Below are 19,209 nucleotides of genomic sequence, written 5' to 3' on the forward strand. Positions count from 1 at the left end.
TGTATCTCGCGACCAGAGGTGGAAGCCAGAGGGGAGACCGGGGTAGCACTGGAACCCCCTGAAATCTGATTGGACACCCTAGGTGTCCCCCCCCCCCCAAGATGATTGACAGATCACGGCACCGCATGTCTTGTCAAAAGGAGCCGTTTGCATTTTGAAATCAGTGACGTCTTTTGACTGCTAAGTCCCTCCTGTACAGTAGTTGGCGCTATGTAACACAAAGCGTTGTAATCCACATTTATTACGAAAAGATGAAGAATAGCCACAGATGATGATTTGCCCCAGAGCCAGTCTACGACATCATTCTAAAATACGTTTTATGGTGGTGTCCTAATGAGTCACTGTTTAAAATCACTTTTGTGTTCAAAATCATGTTTTGCTAAACACCACTTGTATGAAGCTAAAGTTAACATTAAATTGCTTCTCATGGCGAAAACATCACCCAGCACATGCAGTGTTTTAATAAGCAGCCAGTGCAGTGTGCCAGTCTCTCTCGCCCGCTGGCAAACACAAACAGGGGCACACGGACATGTTACATCTCATGGCGTCTACAGATGACCAGTGTCAGCTTCCAACAGCCACTCCACATTAACATGTACATTTAATTCGAGTTGCTGCTTTTATTTATGTATTTCTCCAATGATTTTAGAGAAATGAAATTAGCAGACAATTGGCTAGCTAGCTGTTTAAAGCTCTGTTGGCTAAAATGAAATACAGTGGGTACGGAAAGTTTTCAGACCCCCTTAAATTTCTCACTCTTTGATATATTGCAACTATTTGTAAAATCCATCCACCCATCCAATTTCTGAGCCGCTTCTCCTCACTTGGGTCGCGGGCGTGCTGGAGCCTATCCCAGCTATCATCGGGCAGGAGGCCGGGTACACCCTGAACTGGTTGCCAGCCAATTGCAGGGCACGTACAAACAAACAACCATTCGCACTCACATTCACACCTACAGGCAATTTAGAGTCTCCAATTTATGCATGTTTTTGGGATGTGGGAGGAAACCGGAGTGCCCGGAGAAAACCCACGCAGGCACGGGGAGAACATGCAAACTCCACACAGGCGGGGCAGAGGATTGAACCCCGGTCCTCAGAACTGTGAGGCTGGCGCTGTAACCAGTCGGTCACCGTGCCGCCGAGGAAAAACATAATTGTTGAAATTTTTGCTGATTTATTAAAAAAGAAAACTGAAATATCACAGCCATAAGTATTCAGACCCTTTGCTGTGACACATTTAACTCAGGTGCTATCCATTTCTTCTCATCATCCGTTTTTTTCTGTCACTATGGGGTGCTGTGTGTACATTGGGGGAAAAAATTAACTTAAATGATTTTAGTAAATGGCTGCAATATAACAAATAGTGAAAAATTTAAGGGGGTCTGAATACTTTCCATACCCACTGTATAAGATGGAGAGTGGGGGATTATCCTTCACGTTTTGCCCGTTGTTACGTCTCTAAACTGTTGTTTAAAACTGACACCGCTACAGTGTCAAAAGTGTTGCTTTTGCATTTTTTTCTCTTCTATGCAGCATCTTATTTCATGCATAAGGTACTGCACAACAGGCTAGCTAAAAACACTTAAGACAAACTAGTGGAATGCTTTCAAAGAAAACTTCAGGAGTTGAGGGCATCACAAAAGTGCTGTTAATGAGCATCACAAGTGGAACTTGTTTAAAAAGCATAAAAACTGTAATTAAAGTGAATTCTGCCTTTATATTTCATAGTTTGATTTCTGAAATGTCACCAGTGTCACCAGTTTAGCTTGTTTAAAACAGGTATAGCCTACCTCCAATTCAAGTGAATTCCGCCTTTTTTATTTGTTCTGTTTTATTTGATTTGATTCAAGAAGTCTGCCTTTTTCAACTACATAAAAAGTCTGCCTTTCTATTTCATATTTCATGCTTGTCATGTTTGTGCACACACACGCACACACACACACACACACACACACACATATATCAACTGTTTTCATGTTTTCAACAGTGCATAAAGGCTTTTGTATTACTGGGCTGTGTTTTTTTTGTGATATAAAATTAAGTTGCGAAAGAATGTCAAAATTTGGGTGGCGACAATGACTAAGTTAACTTTTGGGTCCTGAGGCAAAACCAATTGGGAACCACTGAGTAGTTGAAAGTTTAATGTTATTACATCTAAAGTGTTCTATTTCCCCTGACATTTTTTTAGGCTTGAAGTGGGGATTTGATAACATTGTGCGCCATTGTGTAAGTGATGCTAAGAGTAACAAAAGTGGCAAATTTTTTTTCATACGGTTCGTTGAGAAATGCAAAGACAGGGGGACAAGATAAATAACTTTTTAAAGAGAAGGGAACGTTAAAGTGGACAGAGTTTGTGTGTGTGTGTATCTATGAGTGTATGTGCAGTGTGTGTGTGAGAGAGAGTGTGAGTACCTGTGAGTGTGTGAGTGGACAACTGTGTGAGTGGGTTACTCTGTGATTATTGAAAAATAGTTGCAGTTGTTTGTGTGTACATTGTGTTGTAAACATTGTTAATAAACTTTAAATTATGCACACAAATCTCAACTTTTGTGTGCTCAGCATGTACATTGCAACATTTAGAATCTCGAATTGCAATTCATTGGTCGAAAAAGAAATTCATTGTCATAGTCTGTGGACCCCCTGAAATAGCCTTGGCCACCCCAAGGATAAAGGTCTAGCTCCGCCACTGTTAGCGACAACATACTGTCTTCGTATGTATAATATAGTAGGTACACATACTATAGGACATACATATAATGTAACATTTCAAAAATTCAACCATTGTTTCTTCATATTTAATGTACATCATACAGTATATATGAATTATAGGCCACAACTAAAGAAAGTACTGTATATCCATTGTGACCATTTACACTGGTTAGCAGGAATTTAGGTGAAAGCGACTAGAATTAGAAGTGATGGGATCACCCCTTTTATCAGAAGAGAACGTCTTACAGGTATGGTGTGGGTTAAAAAGGTGACAAATAAATCTGTTCATATTTCATGTTTACTTTTAAATTGCAAGTTATGACCCTGATAAAGGCCACTTTAAAAATAAAACTGACAACCTCTTAATGTTAGTAACACACTGAGGTACAGAATATCTAAAGTGGGGGAAGAGAAATTCAGAAAGGCATTTTACATATCCCCAAAGGAACAAAGTTTCACTGATCAGCACAAGAGATGAGGACAGGAGTCTGGGCAAGTTCTCTCTTCAAGCCTCTCTGGCCTCTGAAATGAAACATTAAATCAAACAAAGCTTTTAAATGGCATTCCCATAGTCACATCAGAGGCATAACAGAGTCAGGATTTATTCATGTCTCTTTTCGACAGAATTCGTCAAAGTGGGCAATGCTGTGTCTTAAGTGCCCAGTCACACAGCTTTTGCCTCGTTAAGATGATTAGATGCACTGCTTTGTCGGTGTGGCAATTGCTTTCAACATAGGAGTGTAGGTAATGTGTCTCCGATGCTAAACTTCACACTCTGATCACAGATGGCGACATTGCGACTCTGTTACGCCTCCGCTACTACCTCGGAAGGCAGAAAATCCCAGGGTTAAACCCCCAGCCCGCATTGGTAACTCATACACAGAATATCAAACACTTATAAAAAACAAAAAAAGCCATTTTCGATTGTCAAATGTGCTCATTTACATCAAAGCTGATTTGAATGTTTACAGTGGATGAAAAAGGTCTACGCACCCCTTGTTCAAATGCCTGGTTTTGTGATTTAAAGATAAATCAATCCAAAACTCTGATACCATTATTACAAGTGTGCAAACCCTCCTATAACGGGATGTGGCCTGTGTTCAGAATTAACCAATCACATTCAAACTCACACCTGCCACCATTTAAACTGCCTCTAACTTCACCCAAATAAATTTCATCTGTTCGAGTAGGCCTTTCTTGATCTTTTTTTTTTTTTTTTTGCTTTCTAGCAGAAGCTTGAAGGTTTTGTGCTAAGACTTAGATCTGGGCGATATATTGTGAGGCTCGATTTGATCAATATTTTATTAACCCTCGATATGGAAAATGGGGATCACCAATTTTGTTTTTTATACTTTTTGCTACTCCGCGAGACTTCCACCAACATATGTCATTTGGAAACAAAAGTACTCTGCAAAATATGTATAAAAGATGTTACGACGAAGTTATCATCTAAAATCACCTGAAGCACGTTATCAAATGCGATACATGTATCACGTTAAAAAGAGCCGCGACTCTGTGCCGCACCTGTAAGTAAACTAAATGATGCTGCAGACCCGTAGTGATCGTGGTGGCAGTTGAAGCGCTTGTGTTTTTGTGTTTGCTCCATGAATGGGATGGGAAGAGGACAAGATAGTAGTTTACCGATTACGGACGAGATAGAACGTGTTCACAGAACTTGTTTAGGCATTTAGCAGCTAGCACCATTGTGTGGTGCTAGCTTGTATCCGTGATCTTGTTCTTTTGTTCACGATCCACAGCTTGTGACAATTGGTGAGGGTAGGAACGTAGATCGACCGGTAAATAGATAGCTTTGCCTTTTGGCTCAGCTCCTTCACCATAACAGACTGATACAGAGTCCGAATCACTGCAGATGCTGCACCGATCCACCTGTCGATCTCCCGCTCCATTCCTCCCTCACTCGTGAACAAGACCCTGAGATACTTGAACTCCTCCACTTGGGGCAGGATCTCTTCCTTACAGTAGCCATACATCCATCCATCCGTTTTCTACACCGCTTATCCTCACTAAGGGTATGCTGGAGCCTAACCCAGATAACTGCAGGAGAGAAGCGGGAGACGCCCTGAACTGGTCGCCAGCCAATCACAGGGCGCATAAGCAAACAACCATTCACACTCACATTCACACCTACGAGGAATTTCGAGTCTTCAATTAACCTACTGTAAATGTTTTCGGGATGTGGCCCTAATTCATGCAAAAGTTTTGTACAAGGTTGAGGTCAGGATTTTGCAGGCCAGTCAACTTAATCCACATCAAACTCTCATCCATGTCTTTATGAACCTTGATTTGTGCACTGATGTACAGTCATGTTGGAACAGGAAAGGGTCATATCCAAACAAATTTTAGCCCCTGAGCTCTAGTGAAAGGAACTCTTAATGCTTCAGCATACCAAGAGATTTTGGACAGTCAAACAGTTTGGGGATTACCCCTTCCTGTTGCAACATGTCTGTGCATTAGTGCACAAAGCAAGCTTCAAAAAGATTTGGATGAGAGAATGTGGTATGAATGAACTTGACTGGCCTGCAAAGAGTCCTGCTCTCGACCCAATAGAACAACTTTGATTTTGAGTGGACGGTGAGCCAGACCTTCTCATCCAACATCACTGTGTGACCTCAAAAATATGGTCCTGGAAGAATGGGCAGAAATTCCCATAAAGTCACCCAATAGAACACCTCTTGGGTTGATTTCGATTGGACGGTGAGCCAGACCTTCTCATCCAACATCACTGTGACCTCAAAAATATGGTCTGGGAAGAATGGGCAAAAATTCCAACAAACTCACTCCTAAACCTTGTTGAAAGCCTTCCTACAAGAGTTGAAGCTGTTACAGCTGCATGGGGTAGACCAACATCATATTAAATGATATGCATTTAGAATGAGATACCACAAAATCATATGTGAGTCAAGGCAGGTGTACAGGTCTTCCATTTCTCGTTAGTGAGGATGCGACCTAACACTCAACATCAACATTTGAGAAAGATATGGCACTGGAGACCGAAATTGTGTCCACAGGTTTAATGTATCATTGTTTGTCATTTTCTTTCTTTTTTGTGAAACTACAAGGAAACAGAAAATATTTTTTTACAAATATACTGACTCTCAAGCTCGAACAGCATATATTTCAATAAAGTTGTTTTTTTTTTTACTTCACTGTTCTGTGTGAATTTTGTTTGCTTAATCATGCGTTCCCGTCATTTTAAGCTAAGAGCATTATAGCGATTAAGCTATGAAATTCTTTCAAAATATCCAAGACCAATCATTAACTTAAAATATATTCAAAAGATACAGACAATGCCACGTAAAACCAGGATGGTTGATCATTGAAATGATGAAAAACGATCTCTGGAAGCTGACTTCTGGTTTTAACCACTTCCAGTTGGACTCTAATGTAGTATATCAAATCCATCACTATACCATCCATCCATTTTCTGAGCCGCTTCTCTTCACTAGGGTCGCGGGCGTGCTGGAGCCTAGTCCCAGCTGTCATCGGGCAGGAGGCGGGGTACACCCTGAACTGTTTGCCAGCCAATCGCAGGGCACATACAAACAAACAACCATTCGCACTCTCAGTCACACCTACGGGCAATTTTAGAGTCTCCAATTAATGCATGTTTTTGGGATGTGGGAGGAAACCGGAGTGCCCGGAGAAAACCCACACAGGCACAGGGGAGAACATGTAAACTCCACACAGGCGGGGCCGGGGATTGAAGCTGGGTCCTCAGAACTGTGAGGCTGACGCTCTAACCAGTCGTCCACCGTGCCGCCTCCTGTGGTAATGTACTTAAATTGAATTTACAAAATATGGAAATTCAGACAAATTGTTCTGGAAGTGAATTTCTATAAGTTGGCAGCGCTGCAGTTATAGCCATAACTGCGATTTTACTAATAATTGGCATAATAATTACTTCCAATTTTTCAGCTTTCGCCCTTGTGTTTCTCATTTTCGTTCTTTTGGTTTTGTTCAAGGATTTTCATTTCAGTGCGTCACTAATTTTGAGATCATTATATTTAGAAATAATTCTGATCACAGTTTACACGGGGCGGGTGTGACCTAGGACCCAAATGCAGCACACTGGGAAAGTTGGAAATGATTTTAACTATCAGTTTGAGCTCAATTGTGAAAGGTCAAAGCTAGCATTACTATTCAATTAACGGCAGTCAACTTTACACTTTACAGTTAAGAGGGCCAGGCCTTTAAGATCGGACGATGTGATGCAAGACTTGGTAAGGTCAGGAAAAGTTCAGATTTCACTGTGGTCTTTATCCACATTTCACAGAGAGAAGAATGATGAACTCACACTCCAAGCAGACTCTCTAACTGCCACAGGGACAGGAACAGGCAAACATCGAAAGGCTCTCACTGGGTCATGTTGAGGCATTCTGCTTGTATCTTCATTAAACACTCTAACGCTGATTGGATAATCAACAAGGCCTTAAATAGGAAGTTGTCACGTACTGGCTTGTAGTACGTGATTAGCTGACAGATTGGCTGTCTAGTAGAACGCGATTGGCTGATATACGACAAACGAAATGGCACGTGACACAGCCACATCCCCAATATAAGAGGGTCTGCACATTTGTGCAACCACATTTTCTCAGTTTATTTTTACATCTCCTTTCAAAGTTATTTTTCCAATTATAGGTCACATAATGCTGGAAAACATTTGGAAAAGAAGTGTGTTAGTTATGGCTGCCAAGATTAGTCGACAAGTCACGATTATGATGAATCAAAATAAATTGTATCAAACTCGTCAACAACTAATTTAATAATCAACCATCATTTATTTTTCTGAAGCTTTGTTTTTCTTCCAAAACTGCCTCGGTACCTTCGATGCCTTGACTGCATTTCAGTCTTTGACTTACATGCGCAGTAGTGGTAATACGGGTTAGCTGAGATGTAACCTGAAGAGCTATGGATAACAGTATCATGGCTAACCGCCGTATTTTCGTGAAGCACCTTGGGCAGCAATCACAGCCTTGTCTTCTTGGGTATGTCTCTACGAGCTTGGCACACCTGTTTTCTCCCATTCTTCTCTGCAGATCCTCTTAAGTTCAGTCAGGTTGGATGGGCAGCGTCGGTGGACAGCCATTTTTAGGTCTTTCCGGAGATATTCGATTGGATTCAAGTCCGGGCTCTGGCTGGTCCACTCAAGGTCCACATTCACAGGCTGCTCCTGAAGCCACTCCTTTGTTATCTTGACTGTGTGCTTTGGGTTATTGTCTTGTTGGAAGGTGACTCGACGCCCTTGTCTGACTTCTAGAGCACTTTGGAGCAAGTTTTCTTAAAGAATTTCTCTATATTTGGCAGCTGTCTTCTTACCCTCTATGCCATAGGGTGTCAAACTCAAGGCCCGGGGGCCAGATGTGGCCCGCCACATCATTTTATGTGGCCCGCGAAAGCAAATCATGTTCATCAACTTCCGTGATTTTTGCTAAAATCTGTACCCAAATTCAAAATTGTCATAATAATAAACAAAAATGTTGTGATATTGCATTTTTCTGTTACCAAACCCTTCTTCTACAGTAAATTAAACAATACTTGAACAAACTATTATCCTTGTCTTCTGATTTCAAAAGTAGTTATCCCTCAATTTGTTGTGTAATGGTAATAATATGTTTTGGTGATGATTAAACATTTATATGGTTTCACTATTGTAACGGCCCTCTGACGGAAATTCTAACTACAATGCTGCCCGAGACAAAAAAGATCTTGACATCCCTGCTCTATGCGGACTAGTCGCCCAGTTCCTGCAGCAGAAAAACAAGCCCCACAGCATGATGCTGCCATAACCATGCTTCACAGCAGGTGGTTAGCCAGGTGATGAGCAGTGCCTATTCTTCTCCAGATATGATGCTTGCAATTCAGGCCAAAAAGTTCTATTTTGGTTTCATCTGACCAGATAATTTTGTTTCTGCAGGTCTGAGAATCCTTAAGGTGCCTTTTGGCAAACTCCAAGTGGGCTGCCATGTGCCTTTTAGTGAGAAGTGGCTTCCGTCTGGCCACTCTACCATAAAGGCCTGATTGGTGGAGTGCGTTAGCAATGGTTTACCTTCTGGATGGTTCTCCTATCCCCTCAAGGGAACACTGGAGCTCCGCCATAGTGACCAAAGGGTTCTTGTTCACCTCTCTGACCAAGGCCCTTCCTCCCCGGTGTAGCGGACATGTACGCCGCAACTTTGAGGCGCCACAGTGACTCGCGACCACCTGAGAACCCCCACTGCTCCACGCTGCCCTGCTGTGAGACGGCGACGAGGACAGGGCCTGGTGTACGTCAAGTGGACCTTAACCTAATTAGCAGCTTCCCGTCAAATCTTGATTCCTGTCTTCAAAAGACTCCTTCCCTGACCAAAAGATTGGAGGGACACTCCTTTCAAGCAGACTATGTGGTTAATATTCACCCATGCGCGTGAGGCGCCACCCACTGGCGTTGAGAGGAACTGCAAGCAGAACTTGTGGACGTGCCTTTGATGTTTGTTAACGGAAGATAAAATGTCAGTTTTTATATCTTGCAGACTGTGTAGAAATATTCCAAATATTCCTTGGTGTCTGTGTCCCCATTCTCACTTTGATAGGTCCTCTGCAAGATTTTGAAAGCTGTTCAAGATTTGAAATCAAACAGTACGAAATGTTGTATTCAACAATAAGCACCCCATCTGCCACGGACCAAAGTTTAAACCAATGATTCTATGCGTGAGAGGACAAAGTTGGGAGTGTTTGAGATTAATATTATTTTAAAAACCCATTTACTCAAATTTGCAGACAAGATTCAGGCTGGTGGGCCTGGTCTTCTCCAAGTCGGCACTCCCTCTTCCTATGCCCCGCCCCTGTGGTATTTAACTTTAAACTCACCCCTTTCTCAGTTGAGTAGAGTTGAGCTGAACTGAGTTGAGGCTTCTTTTTCCTTTTGTGCTGGTAGCTCGCCAGCTGGGTGGCGTCTGGCCACCCCTTCCCCTTCTTTTGTTCCCTTTTTGTCCTCGGGCACTTCCGGGTGCCACTACGTGTGCGAACGCCCGCCGCTCGACCATGCAGCTCCGATCGCTTTCCCTAGCCACGATCAGTCGGCGGGGCCTCAACGAGCAGCTGCTCGATCCCGGACGGATCCCGCACGCCTCTGAGGGCCAGAGCTCGGCTCACCACCAAGTCAACCGGCAGGGAAGTTATGAGCGCATCCCAAATGGGACAACAACTTTCCTTTCCCAATTCTTTTTCATTTTTGTGCATCTGGTTTTCTTCAACCGAACCTGCTTCTTTCCCGCCTGAGGTCCGGAGGAAGACCACCCCAAATACCAGCTGATCAGCGTTCGTGAGTCGACACTGCAATCCTTACTATGATGTACAACATCAGTGTGTATTAATTGTGTGGAAATTACTAGCTTCATACGAAATCCCAACTTTGCCTTCTCTCGCTCTGACTCAACGCATTAAACGCTTGCACGCTCATTTAGATCAGCCCAGCGACCACACACGATGTCCGCTTTTCCATTTTCGTACGCCTTATTTTTTTTCTTTCGTTAAACCTTAGTGTTATGTTCTTGTTGTACTTTGTAGTTGTAGTTGTGTGCTTCATTAAATATACCATAAAATTCCACTCATGGTCGTATTTTGTGTGTGTTCTGAATTTAAGTAAACCTCTGTAACCTAGGACTCAAAATGTCATAGTGTAGCAACCTCCAGATTCTGAGACTGATTAAAAAGGTTTGTCGTCATTTCGCCTAAAGTTAAATTAGAAAAATTGTACATGGTGCTCTTTTCGAGACATTAGTTTTATTTTTAACAATTAAATTAAACTTACGATAAACCGGAAGTAACGCAAACGTCGCTCCCGGGTTATTACTTTATGGTAAATTAATTACAATTCTTATTTCAAACATAATTGCTACACTGGTTACTCAGCTTGGTCGGACGGCCTGATCTAGGAAGGGTCCTGGTGGTTCCAAACTTCTTCCATGTCCGAATAATCGAGACCAGAGTGCTTTACGGGACCTTCAATGCTGCTGAAATTATTTTGTATCCTTCTCCAGATTTCTGCCTTGACACAATCCGGTCTTGGAGGCCGGCAGACAGTTCCTTAGACTTGATTTGTTTCTGCTCTGTTATGCACTCCCAACTATGACACCTTATATAGACAAGTGTGTCCCATTCCAAATGATCAACTGAATTTATCACAGGTGGACTCCATTCAAGTTGTAGAAGCATCTCAAGGATGATCAGTGGAAATCAGATGCACCTGAGCATAAGTTTGAGTGTCATAGCAAAGGGTGTGAATACTTATGTCTATTATGTTCGAATGTTTACATTTTTTTAAAATAAATTTACACAAATGTCTGAAAATGTTTTTACTTTGTCATTATGGGATAGTTTGTCGATTTTCTTTTATTTAAAAAAAAATAAATCTATACTCAAATCAGCTTTAGAATAAGTCTAAGAGCAAAATGTGGAAAACATGAAGTGGTGTGAATACGTTCTTACTTTATTCATGTATGAATAGGACATTTTCTTAATTTTAAGGATCATTTATTTCATTTCGGTGCCTCCCTCATTTTGATTTTGTATATCTATTTTTAAATTATACAGACAAGTAAAGCAAAGCGAAACGTTTTTTCTTATCTCTCCTGTCTGCAGCCAGGTATTTCAAATGAGAATCTGTTAACTGCGTTACGTGGATAAAGGTTAAACAAAATTATAAAATAAAAACCTATGCAAGTATTTATTTCAGTTTTTTTGTTAGCACAGTGCCTTTTCCTGATTTTACTCAGGTGTTTGCACTATCTTCTACATCTATAAAATGTTTGATGCCTGAGAAGAGTGAAATATGTTTACATGTATTTATTTTTGTTGACATCTTGCATTTGTACGATAGTGCAACTATCCATAGAGCATAGTTTTTGGTACCATTTTAGAATGCACTAAACATTTATAGATAAAATGTTAAAGGCCAGAGTATTGCCTTCAATTTAATTTGCATCATCATTTATAAACATATCAGGAATGCTGGTACAAACTACAAAGTTGAATAAAGGTTGAATGTACCATAATTTTAATTGTTTTATTTTTAGTTTGCACATACCTCAAACACTTCAAACTGGAAGCTTATGATGGTGATATACAATATCACCATCATAAGCTTCCAGTTTCCAGTTCGTTTCCCTTAAGAGCAGCTGCTTGCTGGTGCAATAAGCTGCGATTTACATATGACCCGATTAGTCGACTAATTGCAAAAATAATCGGTGACTAGTACTAGTATCAAAATAATCATTTGGGGCAGCCCTAATGTTGGTCTAATTTTTTGGATTACACAGAAGCAACACATTTTAACAGGGGTGTGTAGACTTTTTATATCCACTATACCTTTACCTGCCATACGTGTTGGCTGATTTAACCTCATGTACAGAGTGGAAGTTGGAAGGATGCACGTTTCTTTGCCACTTTAATGTTAAAGATCATAAAAAAAAATAATGCAAATATCAGACAAAGATAACCCAGGTAAACATAAAATGCAGTTTTAAAATGATTTGATTTTATTTATTGTGGGGGGGGAACCTATTCAAAACTACCTGCTGCTGGCCACATGTAGCTGTCTGACTGTGGAGTGAATGAATAATGTGTGGAACTGTAACGCTTCTTTGAGTATCATGAAAAGCGTGATATAAATGTAATGCATTATTACTATCCCCTAGCCCTGTGTGGAAAGTAATTGCCCCCTAAACCTAATACTGTAACTGGTTGTGCCACCCTCAGCAGCAACACCTTAAATCAAGCATTTTCTATAACTGGCAATGAAGTCTTTCACATCTCTGTGGAGATATTTTGGTCCAGTCTTCCTTGCAGATTGTTTTAATTCAGCAACACTGGAGTGTTTTTTAAGTATGAACGCCCTTTTCAAGATCATGCCACTGCATTTCAAGTGGATTCAACTCAGGACTTTGACTAGGCCACTCCAAAACCTTAATTTTGCTTTTTTTAACCAGTTAGAAGTTGACTTGCTGGTGTGTTTTTGATCGTTGTCCTGCTGCATAAACCAAGTCTGCTTCAGCATGAGGTCACAAACTGATGGCTGTATATTCTACTTAAGGATTTTCTGGTAAAGAGCAGAATTCATGGTTCCATCAATCACAGCAAGTCATCCAAGTCCTGAAGTAATAAAAGCAGCCCCAGACCATCACACTAATACCACCATGTTTGAATGTTGGCATGATATTCTTTTTCTAAAATGCTGCATTACATTTATGCCAAATGGAAAAATACACACACCTTCTGAAAATCTCAACTTTTGTGTCAACAATCCATAGAATATCCTCCCAAAAGTCTTGGGAATCATTCAGACATTTTTCGGGAAAAGTAAGACACGTCTTTATTCTTTTTAGTCAGCAGTGGTTTTCGCTTTAGAACTCTACCATGGATGCTACTTTTCCCCAGTCTCGTCGTTACTGTTGAGTCAGGAACACCGACCTTAACTGAGGCAAGGCCGATGGCCACTCCTGGGAACGTTCACCACTGTTTCTTGATTTGTGAATAATGGCTCACACCGTTGTTTGATGGAGTTGAAATGGCTTTGTGACCCTTTCCTGACTGCTAGATGTCAATTAATTTCTCATCTGTTCTTGAAATTCTTTGGATTGTGCCATTTTGTTGCAGCTTTTTTTTAGATCTTTTGGCCAACTTTATTTTGTCAGGTTTTATTTAAGTGATGTCTTGATTGAACAAGTCTTGAAGTAATCAGGCTTTTGGTGTGGAAATGAACTCAGCGTTTCCCCCAAAACGTGATTAGCCACAGTTAATTAAAGATTTAAAAAGGAGGGCAATTACTTTTTCACACAGGGCCAGGTAGCTTAGAATAGTTTTTTGTTTTCCCTAATTAAAATCACCATTAAAAAATAGCATTTTATCTTTCCTTGGGTTATCTCTGCCTGACACTTACATTTGTTTGAAGATTTTAAACAAAGTGGGTAAAAATAAGAATTTCAGAAGTGGGCAAATACTTTACTATACTGTATAATCATAGAAAACAATATTCTGTAGCTCTTGAAAAATCAAGACAAAATGCTCCAAAACAGTTGGCAATATGGGATTAGCTTCTCTGAAAATGGCGGGCAGTGATTGAGTTAAGATTCTGATTATTGGTATTAGTTTTAGAAAATACAATACATTATTTATATATCTTGGAAACTACTCGAGTTAACTATAGAAAAATGCAACTTTGTTCATTTTATTTTGTTCCGTGTGAGTGATTCAAAACGCCACAAATACAAACATCATAGATTACATTTATTGAAGTGCTCCATGACACCATTCTTTGGGGTTTGAACAATCAGGCGACTGAAATTGCACGGATCCTCCATACCTGTGAATGTTTTCCATGGCCGCCACTTCAGCAAGAGCAGCTAAACTGAAGAAAGCAGGTAACTCCTGTGTGCCAGTGCTCCCCTCCACTGGTCTGGAATCACTGTAGCACCCTTTTTCATTGCATAAAGTGAGTTGGGGAAATGGCATATTCTCCTGCACCTGGTTCAGATCCCTAATTTTTTCCTCTGCAAGAAAAGACAAAAACTAAACAATTCGTGGAGAACCCTAAGGATTTTAATTCATTGCATGCTCACATCAACTGTGACATTGTTTTCACCGGGATGACAAACAGAACAGTAAAAAGAAACACATGACACATACTCAGATTGGGATCTGGCCTCCTCCAAGTGTGCATAGAAATCCAAATAAATCTGAGATCTTGTGATGCAACTGCAGCGTAAATTGAAAGGTTGGATGGACCTTCCCAATGCGAACCTGACGTAATAAAATATGTTGACCGATGACATACAGTCCCCTCCAAAAGTATTGGAACGGCATGGTCAATTCCTTTGTTTTTGTTGTACTCTGAAGACATTTGGGTTTTAGATCAAAAGATGAATATGAGACAAAAGTTCAGAATTCCAGCTTTTATTTCATGGTATTTACATCGAGATGTGTTAAACAACTCAGGACAGAGCATATTTTTTTAAAGACAATCACTTTCCAAGTGAGCAAAAGTACTGGAACAGACATTATTCAATTAACTTAAAGTGAATAACATGAAATATTTGGTGGCATAAGCCTTACTTGCAATAACTGCATCAAGCCTGCGACCCATTGCCTTCACCAGACTGTTGCATTCTTCATTTGAAATGCTTTTCCAGGCCTTTACTGCAGCCTCTTTAGATCTTGTTTATTTCTGGGGGTTTCTCACTTCAGTCTCCTCTTTAGGAGGTAAAACACATAGTCTATTGGGTTAAGGTCCGGCGATTGACTTGGCCAGTCTAAGACCTTCCAATTTCCCCCCTTGATGAAGTCCTTTGTTGTGTTGGCAGTGTGTTTTGGGTCATTTTCTTGTTGCATGATGAAGCTTCTCCCCATTAGTTTGGATGAATTTTTCTGTAAATTGCCAGCCAAAATGGTTTTGTAGAATTCAGAATTCATTCTGCTGCTACCACCCTGAGTTACATAATCAATAAAGACTAGTGAGCACGTTCCAGAAGCAGCCAAGCAAGCCCAAGCCATGACATTACCTCCAACATGCTTCACAGATGAGCTTGTGTGTTTTGGATCATAAGCAGATCCTTTCTTTATCCATACTTTGGTCTTTCCATCACTTTGGTAGAGGTTCATCTTGATCTCATCAGTCTCGAAAACTTTCTTCTAAAACCTTTGTGGCTCATCTCTGTACTTCTTTGCAAAATCCAATCTGGCCTTCCGATTCTTTTTGCTGATTTTATGGTTTGCATCTTGTGGTATGGCCTGTATAGAGACCCTTTCAAATAAAATGTAATATCATGAAAAAGTTTATTTCCATAACTCCATTCAAAATGTGAAACTTTCATAAATTATAGATTCAGGGTTTACAATTTAAACAATTTCAAGTAACTATTTATTTATTTTTACATAATTTGGGCTTCCAGCTCATAAAACCCGTGAAATCATGAACTCAAAAAATGTGAATACTGTGAAGAAATCACTTCCATCTCAGTTTTTGTAGAAAAAAAGAAAGAAATTAGGGTCACATTCATCCATCCATCCATCCATTTTCTGAGCGGCCTCACTCGGATCGCGGGCGTGCTGGAGCCTATCCCAGCTGTCATCGGGCAGGAGGCGGGGTACACCCTGAACTGGTTGCCAGCCAATCGCAGGGCACATAGAAACTAACAACCATTCGCACTCACAGTCATGCCTACGGGCAATTTAGAGTCTCCAATTAATGCATGTTTTTGGGATGTGGGAGGAAACCGGAGTGCCCGGAGAAAACCCACGCAGGCACGGGGAGAACATGCAAACTCCACACAGGCGGGGCCGGGGATTGAACCCGGGTCCTCAGAACTGTGAGGCTGACGCTCTAACCAGTCGTCCACCGTGCCGCCGGGTCACATTCAATCAATTAAAATATTTCAAAACAATACGTTAATCTTCAATACTTGGTTGGGAATTGAGGCATTGGCTGGGAGTTATGGAAGCCCAGATTTCCTTGATGCTTGCTGTCATTTCTTCTTTGTTTTTGGGTGTGGTGCCCATCATTTTTCTCTTGATAATACCCCCTAGATTCTCAGTGGGGTTTAGATCTGACGAGTTGGCTGGCCCGTCAAGCACTGTGATGGCACGGGCACCAAACCAGGTTTTGGTCCTTCTGGCGGTATGGGAAGGGGCCAAGTCCTGCTGGAAGATGAAATCTGCAGCTCCATACAGATTTACTGCAGAAGGAATCATTAAGTCCTCTAAAACATTCTGGTAGACTGTTGCGGTGACCTTGGATTTAAGAAAGCGACATTGCGACAAATAACTCATGAATATGCAAATTGCTTGTGTATCCCCCTCACTCACACTCTTGTCCTATAGACTTTTAGAATTTACATAATCAATCCCACCACACTTCAGTTGTACAGCCGGGTTCACGACCCTTTTCCTGCCTTCTTCTTCTCCTGCCCTTGTCTGTTTTATCTTGTCCTGTCCTTCCCTGGGGAGCCGTGGCCCAATGGTTGAGATCATCGCCTGCCACCATGGGGGACCTAGGTTCAAGACCTATAATCGGGCCTTTGCACCCCGGCCCCGTTGGAGTACTGGCAGTTTGAGGTCCTGGCAGGTTGGAGTACTGGCACAATGAAGTAAGGACCGCAAATGGCCCCCAGGCTGTAGTTTGGACACCAAGCTGTCGGACAAGTGGAAAAGTATGACCCATGCAAATATTCGAAAGAGGTCCGGCCGCACAAAATGGGAGGACGGGTTGCAAATGGCCCATGGGCCGTAGTTTGGACGCCACTGCTGTCAGAGAAATGTAAAACCGCATCAAAGGTTATATTGAGAAAATGCTGGCCCCACAAAAATGGGGGTTCACTGTGATGGGTAAAATGCAGAGAACAAATTTCGTGTGCATGCATGTATGTTCATGACAAAAAACCCACGCAGGCATGGGGAGAACATGCAAACTCCACACAGGCGGGCCGGGGATTGAACCCGGGTCCTCATAACTGTGAGGCTGACGCTCTAACCAGTCGGCCACCGTGCCACACTGGTCCACCGTGCCACACTGGTCCACTGTTCCACGGCCAGGACGAAAACCACACTGCTCCTCCTGAATCTGAGATTCAACTTCCCGACGGACCCTCCTCTCCAGCACCCCTGAATAGACCTTACCAGGGAGACTGGAGTGTGATCCCCCTGTAGTTGGAACACACCCTCCAATCCCCTTTCTTAAAAAGGGGGACTGTTGATGGTGCACTGCTTCCCCCTCCTGAGACGCCGGATGGTGGACCAGAATTTCCTCGAAGCCATCCGGAAGTCTTTCTCCATGGCCTCACCGAACTCCTCCCATGCCCGAGTTTTTGCTTCAGCGACCACCAAAGCTGCATTCCGCTTGGCCAGCCGGTACCAATCGGCTACCTCAGGCCCGATAGGACTCCTTCTTCAGCTTGATGGCGTCCTTCACCGTTGGTGTCCACCAATGGGTTCGGGGATTTCCGCCACGACAGGCACCAACCACCTTACGGCCACAACTCCGGCCGGCTGCCTCCACAATGGAGGCGCGGAACATCGTCCACTCGGACTCGATGTCACCCGGAACATGAGCAAAGTTCTGTCGGAGGTGGGAGTTGAAACTCCTTCTGACAGGGGATTCCGCCAGACGTTCCCAGCAGACCCTCACAATACGTTTGGGCCTGCCACGTCGGACCGGTATCTTCCCCCACCATCGGAGCCAACTCACCACCAGGTGGTGATCAGTTGACAGTTCCGCCCCTCTCTTCACCCGAGTGTCCAAGACATGCGGTCCGATGACACGACCACAAAGTCGATCATCGAACTGCGACCTACGGTGTCCTAGTGCCAAGTGCATGTGTGGACATCCTTATGCTTGAACATGGTGTTCGTTATGGACAATCCGTGATGAGCACAGAAGTCCAATAACAGAACACCGCTCCGGTTCTGATGAGGGGGTCCGTTCCTCCCAATCAAGCCTTTCCAGCTCTCACTGTCATTATCCACGTGAGCATTGAAGTGCCACCGGCAGAACGATGGAGTCTCCAGCGGGAGCGCTCTCCAGCACCCCCTCCAATGACTCTAAAAAGGGTGGGCACTCTGAACTGCTGTTTGGTGCATAGGCACAAACAACAGTCAGGACCTGTCCCCCTACCCGAAGGCAGAGGGAGGCTACCCTCTCGTCCACCGGGGTGAACCCCAATGTACAGGTGCCGAGCCGGGGAGCAATAACTATACCCACACCTGCTCGGCGCCTCTCACCGTGGGCAACTCCAGATTGGAACAGAGTCCAACCCCTATCGAGAGGACTGGTACCAGAGCCCAAGCTGTGCGTGGCGGCGAGTCCGACTACATTTAGTTGGAACTTCTCAACCTCACACACCAGCTCGGGTTTCTTCCCTGCTAGAGAGGTGACATTCCACGTCCAGAGAGCCAGCTTCTGTAGCCGGGGATCGGATCGCCAAGGTCCTCACCTTCGGCCACTGCCCAGCTCACACTGCACCCGACCGCTATGGCCCCTCCCACAGGTGGTGGTGTGGGAAGGGTTACCCACGTTACCCTTTCGGGCTGTGCCCGGCCGGGCCCCATGGGTGCCCCACCTCCAGGCCTGGCTCCAGAGGGGGGCCCCGGTGACCCGCGTCCGGGCAAGGGAAACCTGAGACCATTTTTTGTCATCATCATAAGCGGTCTTTGAGCCGTGCTTTGTCTGGTCCCTCACAGAGGACCTGTTTGCCATTGGTGACCCTGCCAGGGGCATAAAAACCCAGACAACTTAGCTCCTCGGAGCTGCTCGGGCCCTAATAATTTCTACAAATACAATAGGGACCTCGCAGGTCCCCTGCTTGGCCCCTAACTATGAACTAGTTCATTTTTGGAATGGTGAACAGAACTTTGAACTAATTCACATAGAAAATGACTTAACTATATTCATAATCTATAATGTGCCCGCGAAGGAAAAAGCGAAGCGTGAACCCAGCGCACATTCAAATGAAGG

The 19,209-nt window shown here is 42.9% G+C and overlaps 1 protein-coding gene across 1 annotated transcript in view; it reads right to left on the bottom strand.

Annotated features, from left to right (window-relative positions):
* Nucleotides 1–1,137: 1,137 nt before the first annotated feature.
* Nucleotides 1,138–19,209, bottom strand: part of LOC133416450 (HMG box transcription factor BBX) — a 164,574-nt gene continuing 146,502 nt past the window's right edge. Inside the window, 2 exon segments of the mRNA XM_061703352.1 lie at nt 1,138–3,230; nt 14,068–14,254. Coding sequence (XP_061559336.1) covers nt 3,164–3,230; nt 14,068–14,254 — 254 coding nt within the window. The 3' untranslated portion in view covers nt 1,138–3,163.

Source organism: Phycodurus eques, chromosome 17, assembly GCF_024500275.1.
Source record: "Phycodurus eques isolate BA_2022a chromosome 17, UOR_Pequ_1.1, whole genome shotgun sequence".
Lineage (NCBI taxonomy): Eukaryota > Metazoa > Chordata > Actinopteri > Syngnathiformes > Syngnathidae > Phycodurus > Phycodurus eques.